Source organism: Salvelinus fontinalis, chromosome 38 (genome assembly GCF_029448725.1).
Source record: "Salvelinus fontinalis isolate EN_2023a chromosome 38, ASM2944872v1, whole genome shotgun sequence".
Taxonomy (NCBI): domain Eukaryota; kingdom Metazoa; phylum Chordata; class Actinopteri; order Salmoniformes; family Salmonidae; genus Salvelinus; species Salvelinus fontinalis.
Genome location: NC_074702.1, coordinates 8,951,729 through 8,967,918, shown reverse-complemented (window position 1 = coordinate 8,967,918; position 16,190 = coordinate 8,951,729). Strand labels below are relative to the sequence as shown.

The following is a 16,190-nucleotide window of genomic DNA, read 5'->3' as shown; positions in this document are numbered from 1 at the left end:
CAGGTATATCTCACTGGTCACCCCCAAAGCCAATTCCTCCTTTGACTGCCTTTCTTTCCAGTTCTCTGCTGCCAATGACTGGAAGAAATTGCAAAAATCACTTCTATCTCCCTCTCTAACTTTAAGCATCAGCTGTCAGAGCAGCTTACCAATCACTGTACCTGTACACAGCCAATCTGTAAATAGCACACCCAACTACCTCATCCCCATGTTGTTATTTATCCTGTTGCTCTTTCGCACCCCGGTATCTCTACTTGCACATCATCATCTGCACATCTATCACTCCAGTGTTAATGCTAAATTGTAATTATTTCACCTCTATGGCCTATTTATTTCCTTACCTCCCTACTCTTCTACATTTGCACACACTGTACATAGATTTTTCTATTGTGTTATTGACTGTACGTTTGTTTATGTGTAACTCTGTGTTGTTGTTTTTGTCACACTGCTTTGCTTTATCTTGGCCAGGTCGCAGTTGTAAATGAGAACTTGTTCTCAACTGGCCTACCTGGTTAAATAAATGTTAAATATTTGTATTTATTTATTTAATTTAAAGCTGGGCAACATAGCAGCACCAAGCGGATTGGTTATAATGAAAGTCTGCTATACAAAGCCCTGGGCCAGACCAGGGAAAGAGACCCTGTTTGATGTGGTCTCTTTTAAAGGACCAAAACCTACTCATCTCAAATACCACATCTCTTTACAGAGAATGTAGGCTATAGGAAAGTGACATAACAGTATCAGTTATTATTACACAAAGGTAGGCTACTCTTTATGACACACACTATTACACATAGATGGGTCAAAGACGAGACGTTTAAATTTGGTGTTCGAAGGCCATTCATTCAACATAAAAAGAGAAATATGTATAAATATAATATTAAATAACTCAGCTCTTACCCTTCTTTTGACCCATAAATATTTGTGTTGCAAACTATTAAATTAAGGGAGTTGTGTCAAAATGTCCTTCAGTGTAACTGTCCGGGTTAAAATTCTAATGACAATAGTGTTTTTAAAATTTAGAAATTCATTCTAAAAATATAAATGAACACCCATGGCATAATTGTTTTTGTGTTTGCAACAATATATAGAATAATGGGCAACATACAGTATCTAAAAAATATTTAAAAACTTGAATAACCTTTGTCTGGACTTTTGTCCTTCATCAATGTCATTCAGTATCACAAAGGTAAAAAGCAATTTTAAAGCATATTACATGATGGTAATCATGTGACAGTGTGTGACATCACAAAGAAGACCTATTGAAGACCCTCTATCAATGTGATGAGGTGAGTAAATCTCTCTGAAATATTTGATGATTTCACCTTTTCACCCTCTAGTAACCTTTGTACCAAAAACGCATGTCATTCAGTACAACACAGAAAACATACTTTTAATGTTACTATTTTATAAAAAAGCTTTATTAAATATGAAAAGTAAGGATAATCTTTATAGGTCAAGGTCATTACTTTATATACAGTTGAAGTCGGAAGTTTAGATACTCCTTAGCCAAATACATTTAAACTCAGTTTCTCACAATTCCTGACATTTAATCGGAGTAAAAATTCCCTGTCTTAGGTCAGTTAGGAGCACAACTTTATTTTAAGAATGTGAAATGTCAGAATAATAGTAGAGAGAATGATTTATTTCAGCTTTATTTCTTTCATCACATTCCCAGTGGGTCAGAAGTTTACATACACTCAATTAGTATTTGGTAGCATTGCCTTTAAATTGTTTAACTTGGGTCAAATGTTTTGGGTAGCCTTTCACAAGCTTCCCACAATAAGTTGAATTTTGTCCCATTCCTCCTGACAGAGCTGGTATAAATGAGTCAGGTTTGTAGGACTCCTTGCTCGCACACGTTTTTTAAGTTCTGCCCACACATTTTCTATAGGATTGAGGTCAGGGCTTTGTGATGGCCACTCCACTACCTTTGTTGTCCTTAAGCCATTTTGCCACTACTTTAGAAGTATGCTTGGGGTCATTGTCCATTTGGAAGACCTCATTTGCGACCAAGCTTTAACTCCCTGACTGATGTCTTGAGATGTTGCTTCAATATAGCCACAAAATGTTCTATCTGATTTTCCTGCCTCATGATGCCATCTATTTTGTGAAGTGCACCAGCCCCTCCTGCAGCAAAGCACCCCATAACATGATGCTGCCACCCCCGTGCTTCATGGTTGGGATGGTGTTCTTCGGCTTGCAAGCATCCCTCTTTTTCCTCCAAACATAACGATGGTCATTATGGCCAAACAGTTCTATTTTTGTTTCATCAGACCAGAGGGCATTTCTCCAAAAAGTACAATCTTTGTCCCCATGTGCAGTTGCAAACCGTAGTCTGGCTTATTTATTGCGGTTTTGAAGCAGTGGCTTCTCCTTGCTGAGCAGCCTTTCAGGTTAGGTCAATATAGGACTCGTTTTACTGTGGATATAGATACTTTTGTACCTGTTTCCTCCAGCATCTTCACAAGGGCCTTTGATGTTGTTCTGCGATTGATTTGCACTTTTCGCACCAAAGTACGTTCATCTCTAGGAGACAGAACACGTCTCCTTCCTGAGCGGTATGATGGCTGCGTGGTCCCATTGTGTTTATACTTGTGCACTATTGTTTGTACAGATGGATGATGTCAATTAGCCTATCAGAAGCTTCTAAAGCCATGACATAATTTTCTGGAATTTTCCAAGCTGTTTAAAGGCACAGTCAACTTAGCGTATGCAAACTTCTGACCCACTGGAATTGTGATACAGTGAATTATAAGTTAAATAATCTGTCTGTAAACAATTGTTGGAGAAATTACTTGTCTCATGCACAAAGTAGATGTCCTTGTTACGCCCTGGCCTTAGTATTCTTTGTTTTCTTTATTATTCTAGTTAGGTCAGGGTGTGACATGGGGAATGTTTGTGTTTTGTCGTTTTGGGTGGTTATATGGTAAAGGGGGTGTTGGGTGTAGTGTATGAGTTTGTGTTGAGTGAATGTTTCTAGGTTTGTCTATGGTTGAGTGAATGTTTCTAGGTATGTCTATGGTTGCCTGAGTGGTTCTCAATCAGAGACAGATGTCTTTCATTTGTCTCTGATTGGGAGCCATATTTAAGGCAGCCATGGGCATCATGCATTTGTGGGTAATTGTCTATGTCTAAGTGTTTAGCGTCAGCACTTATGTTTGAATAGCTTCACGGTCGTCTGTTTTGTTGTTTTGTTAGTTTGTATAGTGTTCGTTTTCGTCTTCTTTCTTAAATAAAGAAGATGTACTTTCCACACCCTGCATTTTGGTCCTCACTCTCTCCCATTGACGATCGTGACAGTCCTAACCGACTTGCCAAAACTATAGTTTGTTAACAATAAATTTGTGGAGTGGTTGAAAAATTAGTTTTAATGACTCCATCCTAAGTGCATGTAAACTTCTGACTTCAACTGTAGGTGGCTAAGGAACTGCTTGTTAAATATGTTTATGTATGAAATCCATCCTTCAGTATCATGCTTTTGTCCTTCAGCACAACAAAAGTTTCATGTCATACCACAATGTCACCCGTTATTCTGAATGACAGTAGCTTTGTTACCCCATGTTTTCACTAGTTTACAACATTGAATCATTTAATTGAATTCATATTTAATTCATATTTACTTGTTGTATTAATACTGAATATTATAATTTTAAACTATTTTACGGCATTTAAAGTTTTTTTCAAGGCACATTATCTTTATACTGTAGATGCCGTTGTCTAATAAGGAGAAGGCTGCACGACACAGACAAAAGATTAACGCAGACCCAGTTGCTAGGGAGAAAAGACTAGCCAGAAGAAAAGCAAGGTATTGTTTTCATGGTTTCATGCTACTGTCAGCAACACTGTAGTTAATGTTATATTGCACTGCAGTTAAGGTAATACTGATGGATTATATTAGTTCATATAATATTACACACACACACACAATTATGGATTAAAAATGGATTTTGATTTCTATTAGTTAATAGCTGCTTCATATTTGGGGCACTTTATGAAAAATCAAGACCGTACAAGTTTGAATTGAAGTAGTTTGATGGGCATTTTATGTAGCTATTTTGTGTAGGCATCTTGAAATTGCATTTGTGTACCTGCATTGAATAGAAATGTACCAGTTACAGTGTAACAATGCATAAATACAACATTAACTATCATGTAATAATCGTGTAATAATGTAATTTAATGCAACGTAAAGTGTTGCCGCAGGCTCAAATTATAGTTAAGTGATTATTATTAACATTAGCAAGGAAATAGTAACAAAACATGTTTGAGAGAGAAAGGGAGAGGCAGTTAATTTAACTTTTAAACTTTGATTAAGTGTTATCTTTGTATAGCCTACTATTAATAGACTACTAATAACATTTAATGGATGCGAATCCTATTCTGTTCCAGTGTATTCAGGATAACAAAATATTGTCATACCGTATAACACCAGTATTTCATATTAAAATACAATAACTTTGTTTTGTTGACTCAGGGAGACAAAAACTAATCTCAAAGGATGAAGTTAAAGGTATTTTCATCGATTTTAGAATTTGATTTTAGAATTTGTCCAATGAACATAAAAAAGCCTTTTAGGGAATTTGTAATTGCTGTTAATTTTTTTTGCTACTTTGAAAAACCTTATACGTCTTTGAACCAGATACTAATATATCAATTTCCTAGTGATGTCAAATATCCAGCGGCTCCACATAACAGACTTTCATTATAACCAATCAATGGGTGTTGTTTAGTCCAGTGATTCTCAACTGGTGGATCCTGACCCAAATTTGGGTCACGGGAGATTGGGTTGTGGGTGTCTGAGTGGGTTGCGGGTGGTTTTTTTAAATGAAGAAATTCTCCAGTCTAAAATTAAACAACTTAAACCAGATGTAGGCTGTAGAAATTATAATGAATTTATATTTGTAAATAATTTAATCTCCTAACCTAACTTTCTTCAATCACAGTAGTATCAATATACAGATTAGCAGCACTATTTTGGTTGATTTTATGGTCTCAAGCCAGTGAGTTAATTAACATTCTTCATCAAGAATTTGTGCAAAATGTAATTAATGACAATGAAAGAGGTGGGAATATTGTTCTCTTGTCATATACAAGATATACTTGTCATATACATTTACCTTTAATATAGCATTAAAAAAGTTATAGATTATATATTGCCGATTCTTTTTTGCGATGCAAATATTGGGTCGCAACTGAGACAACCTGGTTGAATTTGGGTTCCGAGGTAGCATCAGTTCAGAACCCCTGGTTTAGTCTGTATGTCTGCTACAGGAGACACAGTGAGCTTCCTCTCAGGAGAGCAGTATTATGTCATATGGTCTCTGTCCACCACGTCACCAGACTTAATATCTACATATTTCACCAAAATGACACAATAACACGGCATGGCAGTATCAATTACATTATCACACAAAGGCTCAGTGAACCTGCACAGGACATTGATAGATTGATATGAGGGAACAGTGGGCATACTGGTAACTGCCAAAATAAAGGAAACACTTCAGTAAATTAAGGTTCTGGGCTGGCGGCTCTGTTATGGTGTGGAGGTGCATTTTCCTAGCATGGTTTAGGTCCACTCAATCCCATAGAGGGCAAGGTAAACACCAATAAATACCCAGCCTTTCTGAGTGATCACCTTCAACCTACGGTGAATAATTTCTAACCTGATGGGAGTGGTCTCTTCCAGGATGACAGTACCCCCATCCAATTGAACACTTACGGGAGGTTCTGGAGAGGTGCCTCAGTTTTTCTCCACCATCAGCAAAACACCAAATTATGGAATTTTTCGTGGAAGAATGTTGTCACCTCCAGACACTTGTAGAATATATGCCAAGGTTCATTGAAACTGTTCTGGCTTCAGGTGACCCAATGCCTTGTTAAGACACTTTATGTTGGTGTTTCCTTTATTTTGGCAGTTCCCTTTATATCACAGTGTGAAAGCAGTGTCACCAAGACAGAGTGCTTTGTGTTGTATTGTCCTGGACTGAACAGTCTGTTCTTGTACTGATATGTGTAACTCTGGTTCTTTGACTGGCCAGACTGCTTCTGTCAGGCAATAGAATTGTCATAGTTTAACACAATGGGTACAAATAAAACAATTAGTTTTGAAGATTGAAAACAATCTTGTAATCAACTCAATTCAAATCAAATTGTATTTGTCACATGTGCCGAATACAACCTTACAGTGAAATGCTTACTTACAAGACCTTAACCAACAATAAAGTGTTAAGAAAGTATTTACTCAAATAAACTGAAGTAAAAAATGTAGAAATAAAACAATAAATACAAATTTAAAGAATAATTAGAGAGCAACAATAAAATAACAGTAGAGAGGCTATATACAGAGGGTACCGGTACAGAGTCAATGTGTGGGGGCACAGGTTAGTTGAGATAATTGAGGTAGTATGTACATGTAGGTAGAGGTCAATGCAAGTAGTCCGGATAGCCATTTGATCAGCTGTTCAGCAGTCTTATGGCTTGGGGGTAGAAGCTGTTAAGAAGCCTTTTGGACCTAGACTTGGCGCTCCGGTACCGCTTGCCTTGCTGTAGCAGAGAGAACAGTCCATGACTAGGGTGGCTGGAGTCTTTGACCATTTTTAGGTCCTTCCTCTGACACCGCCTGGCATAGAGGTCCTGGATGGCAGGAAGCTTGGCCCCAGTGATGTACTGGGCCGTACGCACTATCCACTGTAGTGCCTTGCGGTCTGAGGCCGAGAAGTTGCCATACCAGGCAGTGATGCAACCAGTCAGGATGCTGTTGATGGTGCAGCTGTATAACTTTTTGAGGATCTGAGGACCCATGCCAAATATTTTCAGTCTCCTGAGGGGGAATAGTGCCCTCTTCACGACTGTCTTGGTGTGTTTGGACCATGATAGTTCGTTGGTGATGTGGACACCAAGGAACTTGAAGCTCTCAATCTGCTCCACTACAGCCCTATCGATGAGAATTCTCAGCCCTCCTTTTCTTGTAGTCCACGATCATCTCCTTTGTCTTAATGTTATGAGCTATAGGCTACGTGTGTACAGGAATGTAAAATCATAACGGTCCTAATATACAGTACCAGTCAAAAGTTTGGACAAAAGTTTGCCTTTTTGCTATTTTCTACATTGTAGAATAATAGTGAAGACATCAAAACTATGAAATAATACATGGAATCATGTAGTAACCAAAAAAACAAATCTATTTTAGATTTTAGATTTTACAAAGTAGCCACCCTTTGCCTCGATGACAGCTTTGAACACTCTTGACATTTTTTCAACCAGCTTCATCTGGAATGCTTTTCCAACAGTTTTGAAGGAGTTCCCACATTTGCCGAGCACTTGTTGGCTGCTTTTCCTTTACTATGCGGTCCTACTCATCCCAAACCATCTCAATTGGGTTGAGGTCGGGTGATTGTGGAGGCCAGGTCATCTGATGCAGCACTCCATCACTCTCCTTCTTGGTCAAATAGCCCTTACACAGCCTGGAGGTGTGTTGGGTCATTGTCCAACTAAGCGCAAACCAGATGGGATGGCGTATCGCTGCAGAAATCTGTGGTAGCCATGCTAGTTAAGTCTGCCTTGAATTCTAAATAAATCACTGACAGTGTCACCAGCAAAGCACCTCCATACCATCCAACCTCCTCCTCCATGCTTCAAGGTTGGAACCACACATGCGGAGATCATTCGTTCACCTACTCTGCGTCTCACAAAGACCAAGCGGTTGGAATCAAAAATCTCAAATTTGGAGTCATCAGACCCAAGGACAGATTTCCACCGGTCTAATGTCCATTGCTCATGTTTCTTGGCCCAAGCAAGTCTCTTCTTCTTATTGGTGTCCTTTAGTAGTGGTTTCGTTGCAGGAATTCAACCATGAAGGCCTGATTCACGCAGTCTATTCTGAACAGTTGATGTTGAGATGTGTCTGTTACTTGAACTCTGTGAAGCATTTATTTGGGCTGTAATCTGAGGTGCAGTTAACTCTAATGAATTCATCCACCCCAGCAGAGGTATCTCTGGGTCTTCCTTTCCTGTGGCGGTCATCATGAGAGCCAGTTTCATCATAGCGCTTGATGGTTTTTGTGACTGCACTTGAAGAAACTTTAAAAGTTCTTGAAATTTTCCAGGTTGACTAACCTTCAGGTCTTAAAGTAATGATGGACTGTTGTTTCTCTTTGCTTATTTGAGCTGTTCTTACCATAATATGGACTTTTACCAAACTAGGCTATCTTCTGGATACCACCACTACCTTGTCACAACACAACTGATTGGCACAAATGCATTAAGAAGGAAAGAAATTCCACAAATTAACTTTTACCAAGGCACACCTGTTAATTGAAATTCATTCCAGTTGAATGATTATGATTATAGTACAAATAGAACAAATAAAATAGTACAAAATAGTACAAATAAATAAAAAAACTGAATGAGTAGGTGTGTCCAAACTTTTGACTGATACTGTATGAGTAGGAAGCAGAACTTAAAGGCCTTGTTCTAGAACAGGGGTGTCAAACTCATTCCACGGAGGGCCTAGTGTCTGCAGGTTTTTGGTTTTTCCTTTCAATAAAGCCCTAGACAACCAGGTGTGGGGAGTTCCTAACTAATTAGTGATGTTAATCCATCAATCAAGTACAAGGGAGGAGCGAAAACCCGCAGACACTCGGCCCTCCGTGGAATGAGTTTGACACCTGTGTTCTAGAACATATTTCAAATCAAAGACCAACTGACACAGAATGACTGCATACGGAGGGAACCTGGGCTAACACTAAAAGCAGAGACGCCGGTGCCATAAGAATAAAATTCTCAAAGGGTTTCATTACCCAAATTACACTGATAAAAGTGTTATGTTCTGTGATAGTACTAATCAGGCATATTGTATATCTCTAGGAAGGACACTCTGGCCTTGTGACATTACAATACCCAGTCATCTAAAACAAGCTGAAAACTGAATAAATAGGCCTACTACAAGTGAAGTAAGATATGTAAAGACGGTGAAACAGGGTCCCCTTCAAAATAATAATCACCATAAGATGATGTAAGTCTTTATAGGTTTGTGTAAAACAGATGTTGTGTAAGTCACCAAGTTTTTACTGTCTCCAGAGGTACGGGCTAGAGGACAGGCTGGTGAGTGTGTTTGGACTGTCTCCTGACGTACGGGCTGGAGGACAGGCTGGTGAGTGTGTTTGGACTGTCTCCTGACGTACGGGCTGGTGAGTGTGTTTGGACTGTCTCCTGACGTACAGGCTGGAGGACAGGCTGGTGAGTGTGTTTGGACTGTCTCCTGACGTACAGGCTGGAGGACAGGCTGGTGAGTGTGTTTTTACTGTCTCCAGAGGTATGGGATGGAGGACAGGCTGGTGAGTGTGTTTGGACTGTCTCCTGACGTACAGGCTGGAGGACAGGCTGGTGAGTGTGTTTTTACTGTCTCCAGAGGTATGGGATGGAGGACAGGCTGGTGAGTGTGTTTGGACTGTCTCCTGACGTACAGGCTGGAGGACAGGCTGGTGAGTGTGTTTTGACTGTCTCCAGAGGTATGGGCTGGAGGACAGGCTGGTGAGTGTGTTTTGACTGTCTCCAGAGGTATGGGCTGGAGGACAGGCTGGTGAGTGTGTTTGGACTGTCTCCTGACGTACAGGCTGGAGGACAGGCTGGTGAGTGTGTTTGGACAGTCTCCTGACGTACAGGCTGGAGGACAGGCTGGTGAGTGTGTTTGGACTGTCTCCTGACGTACAGGCTGGAGGACAGGCTGGTGAGTGTGTTTGGACTGTCTCCTGACGTACAGGCTGGAGGACAGGCTGGTGAGTGTGTTTGGACTGTCTCCTGACGTACAGGCTGGAGGACAGGCTGGTGAGTGTGCTTTGACTGTTGCCAGAGGTATGGGCTGGAGGACAGGCTGGGGGGGTGTTTTGACTGTTGCCAGAGGTACAGGCTGGAGGACAGGCTGGTGAGTGTGTTTTGACTGTCGCCAGAGGTACAGGCTGGAGGACAGGCTGGTGAGTGTGTTTTGACTGTCGCCAGAGGTACGGACTGGTTGACATATTGTGTTTCTACCATACTGTGTTGTCATGTGTTGTTGCTATGCTGTGTTGTTGTCTTAGGTCTCTCTTTATGTAGTGTTGTGGTGTCTCTCTTGTCGTGATGTGTGTTTTGTCCTACATTTTTATTTTTAATCCCAGCCCCCGTACCCTGCAGGAGGCCTTATGCCTTTTTGCAGGCCGTCATCATAAATAAGAATTTGTTCTTAATTTACTTTCTAGTTAAATAAAAGTTAAATAAAAATAAATGACAAGGGGCATCGCCCAACGTGGTAAAAACATTTAAGTACCTAATCTGCTGTTCTATCACTGCAATGATGTCTGAGGGAAAAAATACAGTGTTCATTGTTTCCAGTAACTTCTTTGTTGTTGTGATAGCCCAAACTGACGTGGCAGTTTGACCATTAAGGATTCCAGCTTTAATGTTGAGTGTCACGCCCTGATCTGTTTCACCTGTCCTTGTGATTGTCTCCACCCCCTCCAGGTGTCGCTGATTTTCCCCAGTGTATTTATCCCTGTGTTTCCTGTCTCTCTGTGCCAGTGTATTTATCCCTGTGTTTCCTGTCTCTCTGTGCCAGTGTATTTATCCCTGTGTTTTCCCTGTCTCTCTGTGCCAGTGTATTTATCCCTGTGTTTCCTGTCTCTCTGTGCCAGTTTGTCTTGTATGTTTTTCCAAGTCAACGAGCGGTTTTCCCGTTCTCCTGCTTTTTGCTATTCTCTTTTTTCTAGTCCTCCTGGTTTTGACCCTTGCCTGTTTCTGGACTTTGTACCCGCCTGCCTGACCATTCTGCCTGCCTTGACCATGAGCGTGTTTGCCACTCTGTACCTCCTGTACTCTGATCTGGTTTTGACCTTTTTGCCTGTCCACGACCATTCTCTTGCCTACCCCTTTGGAACACTAAGACTCGAACCGTCTGCATCTGGGTCTCGCCTTGTGTCATGATAGTTGAGTAAGATAGCAAGAAAGAGTGTGTGAGCACATCATTTACCGTACTGAATACCGTCACAGTTCATAACATGACTAAATAAGGGAGTAGCTGAGTGAGTAAGGAGCACAGTGTGTGACAGTACATAATACTACAATATGTGTGTGTCTAATCAAATGTATTTGTCACATGCGCTGAATACAATAGGTGTAGACCTTACTGTGAAATGCTTACTTACAAGCCCTTAACCAACAATGTAGTTAAGAGAAAAAAAATTGTTAAGAAAAGATTTACTAAATAAACTAAAGTAAAAAATAAAAGATCAACAATAAAATAACAGTAACAAGGCTATATACAGGGGGTAACGGTACCGAGTCAATGTGTGGGGGTATAGGTTAGTCGAGGTAATTGAGGTAATATGTACATGTAGGTTGGGGTAAAGTGACTCATAGATAATAAACAGCAAGTAGCATGGTTGAGTGTGTGTATACCATACATACTGTACTATACTAAAAAGCCTGTAAAGCTTGTTGACAAGCACAACATGTCTTACACAAACCATATATCAACATGTGCATTTATGTCAATGTGTGCCTGCCTGCTGTGTGTGTGCATGTGTGTCTGTCACATGACCGGAAAAATGATTTTGGATGTATAATGAAGTCCTTCTGTTTCTCATCCTATTATCTGTCCATCTGATTCTCTGTCTCTCTATTCCTCATTTCATCTCTCTGCAAGTGCTGGATTTTCACCCACAGTGGCCAATCCACCATTCATTCTGATCTTAACTCCAACCCTCCAATGTCCACAGACTAACACTTCTTTCCCAGTATAATACCGTTTTGCTATTTCCTTTTGCAATACATCCCTCTATTTTACTGTGATGTCTTACGAGAGTCTTGAACCTCCCTATTTGTAACATTTCTCATTTCCCATCAGTGCTGTTAGTCAATATACACTACATATACAAAAGTATGTGGACACCCCTTCAAATTAGTATATTTGGCTATTTCAGCCACACTCGTTGCTGACAGGTGTATAAAATCGAGCACATCGCCATGCAATCTCCGTAGACAAACATTAGCAGTAGAATGGCCCGTACTGAAGAGCTCAGTGACATTCAACGTGGCACCGTCATAAGATGCCACCTTTCCAACAAGTCAGTTTGTCAAATTTCTGCCCTACTAGAGCTGTCAACTGTAAGTGCTGTTATTGTGAAGTGGAAACTTCTAGGAGCAACAAGGGCTCAGCCGCGAAGTGGTAGGCCACACAAGGTCACAGAACGGGACCGCTGAGTGCTGAAGCTCCTAGCAGGTAAAAATTGTCTGTCCTCGGTTACCACATTCACTACCGAGTTCCAAACTGCCTCTGAAAGCAACGTCAGCACAATAACTGATCGTCGGGAGCTTCATGAAATGGGTTTCCATGGCGGAGCAGTCACACATGCCTAAGATCACCATGCGCAATGCCAAGTGTCGGCTGGAGTGGTGTGAAGCTAGCAGCCATTGGACTCTGGAGCAGTGGAAACACGTTCTCTGGAGTGATGAATCATGCTTTACCATCTGCCAGTCTGACGGATTAATCTGGGTTTGGCGCATGCCAGGAGAACGCTACCTGCCTGAATGCAGAGTGCCAAATGTAAAGTTTGGTGGAGGACGAATAATGGTCTGGGGCTGTTTTTCATGGTTCGAGCTAGGCCCCTTAGTTCCAGTGAAGGGAAATCTTAACACTACAGCATACAATGACATTCTAGACGATTCTATGTTTTCAACTTTGTGGTAACAGTTTGGGGAAGGCCCTTTCCTGTTTCAGAATTTCACATCAACGGTTGGTAGGAAAGTCTCATTGCCTAACAGCCACAAAGAAGAGAAAGACAACCAACAGTGTGCAACCTGTTTCAAAAGACAAGCCATGTTGTAGCTAGACAACCATATGAAGAAGCATCTGGTAACAATAAGCATCCAATCCATCTGTATTTTAGAGTGGTTAAGAGTGTAATCATGACTAGGTTAGCAGTGTTGTTAGTGGCTCTTTATGTAAGTGACAGAGAGTAAGAAAGCCTTGTGTTGCTAAGTCAATGTATGGAGATCTGAGGTCACAGGGTTCATCATTGGGTGTCTGATGGCCAATCTAGGCCTAATGGATAATCTCCACATAGCTACTGTTTACAAGGGCTTATAACTCTATCCCTCTGTCACACTATTACTATAACTATTGCTCCCTCTATCATATGACTCTTTCTCTCACCTCACACATCATTTCCTAAACCCCCCCTTACTACACATCACTCTCTCTTCCCTCATTCTGTCTGTCTCTCCTAGTCCTACATGCAGGTACAGGCCAGAGAATAAAACAGACCCGCTCAAGTTCAGACACGCCACCTGTATCTGTAGCATCCGCCAATCCCCTTTCTCCTTCTCTATCCCCCCTCCCTCTCTTTCCTCTCTCTCCCTCTTTCCTCTCTCCTCTCCCACTTCCCTTCCAGCCCAACCCCTGTTCTTCTACATGCCAGGGAGGAAAAGTAGTGCTTACCCGTCTCCTTGTAAATACCATTCTCTGACTGACTCATTAAAGGTAGGGAGACAAAGACAGGGGGGGGGGGGGGGTGGTGGAAACATTGCTCTACTCTTCCCCAGGAAACAGTGCTGGTGGATGAGGATTGTTTATGAAATAGTCACCAGAGATAAATTAATGTATAATGTACAAAGAGGTGGAGGAGAAGAGTAGTAGTAGAAATACTGTTGCACAACTGGTGTGACGGTAGAGTAACTAATGTGGTTCAAATGGTGATGTAATTCAATTGCATTGTTATGTTGTGGAAGGAAACATTAAAAACTGTAATTGCAACAACAACAAAAAGAAGCAACATGAATAAATGAATAAAATCATATGATGTAATCAGTAACTCTGTGAGAAGACCAGTAGTCGACTTGGGCAGTAGCTCACCAGAGCTGAGTACCAGCACCTCAAAATTACTACTGCTTGAGTTCCTGCACCTTTTATAGAATATTAGCTCAAAACTATTGTGGAGTTCCTGCATCTAAATATAAATAGTACCAGCACCCAAAATGAGTACCAGCACCTATTTCAGTCCAAGTCAAGCACTGGAGAATACTAGATGTGAGAAGATGTGAGAAAAGAGATGATGACAGACCTAATGTGTTGCTTACCTTCCCATCTTCCATATTCTCCATCTTGAATTATGTTTCACTGTCTGACTTCCTCAGGAAAGATCAAACAACTCCAAGTTAAATACTTTGTTTGAGTTTCTCCTTCCAAAACTAGGCTCTCATTTGCAAGGTAAACAATGTAGGCAGTCCAAACAGCAGTTTGCAGAGGAACCACCTGCAGAGAAAGATAAAAACAGAAGCATTCTAATACATTAGAAGTGATGAACTAAAACACCTGAAACACATCAAGCCTAGCAGCTGCACAGACAGCAGAGTATATTTTACCTGTGGATGCACAAATTCAACCTCTACTGCACAGTAGACTATCTGGCTTGAGCAGCAAAAGATATGATGATAAAACCCTCCCTCTTCTTCTTCCTTCCTCCCTCATCTCACTATCAGTTTCAACTCAAATTTTCAAATGAGAAAGAAATCAACGTTTCCCTAGATTGATATTGGCATTATGATGTATTTTAGAAAGTGGTGATGATACAGGTTTCATTTTCATGCATACATTACATTTCATCCTATTCTATTCTATACCCCACTAATTCTGACAGAGCGTCCTCCTGTTGACTACTATTGACTAACGTCTATAAATAAATCTATGTCTACAAACACATCCCTTCTCATTCTAAATGAACAAATACAAATGTTGGCTAACTTCACAATAGTAAAATGATATAGGCTATTTACCGTAATTCCTGTTTGGTGCCAAATAGGTTATCGTATTTCCCTTTGGTGTCGAACTGAACTGTATGCTAAGAAGAATGTTCAGCACTTGCTCCCCTCCCTCTCTCGTCGCCGATTTATATACGATAGTGGCACAAGTCTGTCCGCACGTTCCCTAGCTTTGCCGACATCCTACGCGCCCTAGTCATCTCTGGTCATGTTTGCTCCTACAAGTAATAGCGCACGCAGTTTTTTACCAAATCATTGCGCTCGTGGGGCATTTAAGCCCTGAACAGCGCCTGGCAGGCAAAAGGATCCTTTCTGAAAGAACATTCGGAGAGAGTAGGCTGGTTGGGAGTTGTGCAACTGCTCATTCTCTCAAAATGTCGGCGCCTGTAGAAGACACGTTTTCGAGTTGAACAGGATGATTATGAGATGGAGTTACATCGGGATGCCACCGGGCCGCTAGCAAAGCCAGGAGGAGAAAAATATTGGGACAGGGATACGGAAAGGTGGATTTCGAAGGAGGAATGAAGGAGGAAAAAGAGGAAGAAGAGGTCGAAGAGAATGAGGAAAGCAGAGGCTGAATTGGAATTTGATGAAGATGAAGATGGTGTGTAGAAGAAATCTGGGGTCAAGTACAAACAGAGTGCGCTGTCCACCAGACCGAGTTCTGGAGGTGAAATGCTGGCCTTGCTGCTGTTCCAGTTTCAACTGTTCTGCCTGCGGCTATGGAACCCTGACCTGTTCACCGGACATGCTACCTGTCCCAGACCTGCTGTTTTCAACTCTCTGGAGACAGCAGGAGCGGTAGAGATACTCTGAATGATCGGCTATGAAAAGCCTACTGACATTTACTCCTGAGGTGCTGACTTGTTGCACCCTCAACAACCACTGTGATTATTATTATTTGACCCTGCTGGTCATCTATGAACATTTGAACATCTTGGCCATGTTCTGTTATAATCTCCATCCGGGACAGCCAGAAGAGGACTGGCCACCCCTCATAGCCTGGTTCCTCTCTAGGTTTCTTCCTAAGTTCTGGCCTTTCTAGGGAGTTTTTCTTAGCCACCGTGCTTCTACACCTGCATTGCTTGCTGTTTTGGGGTTTTAGGCTGGGTTTCTGTACAGCACTTTGTGACATCAGCGGATGTAAGAAGGGCTTTATAAATCAATTTGATTTGATTTGAAATGGAAGTGAACGAGGGAGATTTAAGTGAGGTGGAAGGTGTGGTGAGGATCTCGGAACCTGAGCCTTGTATTGATGGACATGGTTATAATAAAGATGAGTTTCGACAGTTTTTCTCACGCTGGTGCTGCAGATGGATATATCCTCCAATACAGGACTATTAAAGGCCCTATGCACACATTTTGTGGACCAAAAAAAAGTTACATGCCTGTGAGTA

General features: G+C 41.2%; 1 protein-coding gene across 1 annotated transcript in view; it reads right to left on the bottom strand.

Moving 5' to 3' along the window:
* LOC129838127 (solute carrier family 2, facilitated glucose transporter member 3-like) overlaps nucleotides 1-15,293 on the bottom strand; it is a 27,639-nt gene extending 12,346 nt beyond the window's left edge. Inside the window, exons 1-2 of the mRNA XM_055904863.1 lie at nucleotides 14,809-15,293; nucleotides 14,113-14,287 (exon numbers count right to left, since the gene is read on the bottom strand). Coding sequence (XP_055760838.1) covers nucleotides 14,113-14,136 — 24 coding nt within the window. The 5' untranslated portion in view covers nucleotides 14,137-14,287; nucleotides 14,809-15,293. The remainder of the gene's footprint in view (nucleotides 1-14,112; nucleotides 14,288-14,808) is intronic.
* Nucleotides 15,294-16,190: the final 897 nt, after the last annotated feature.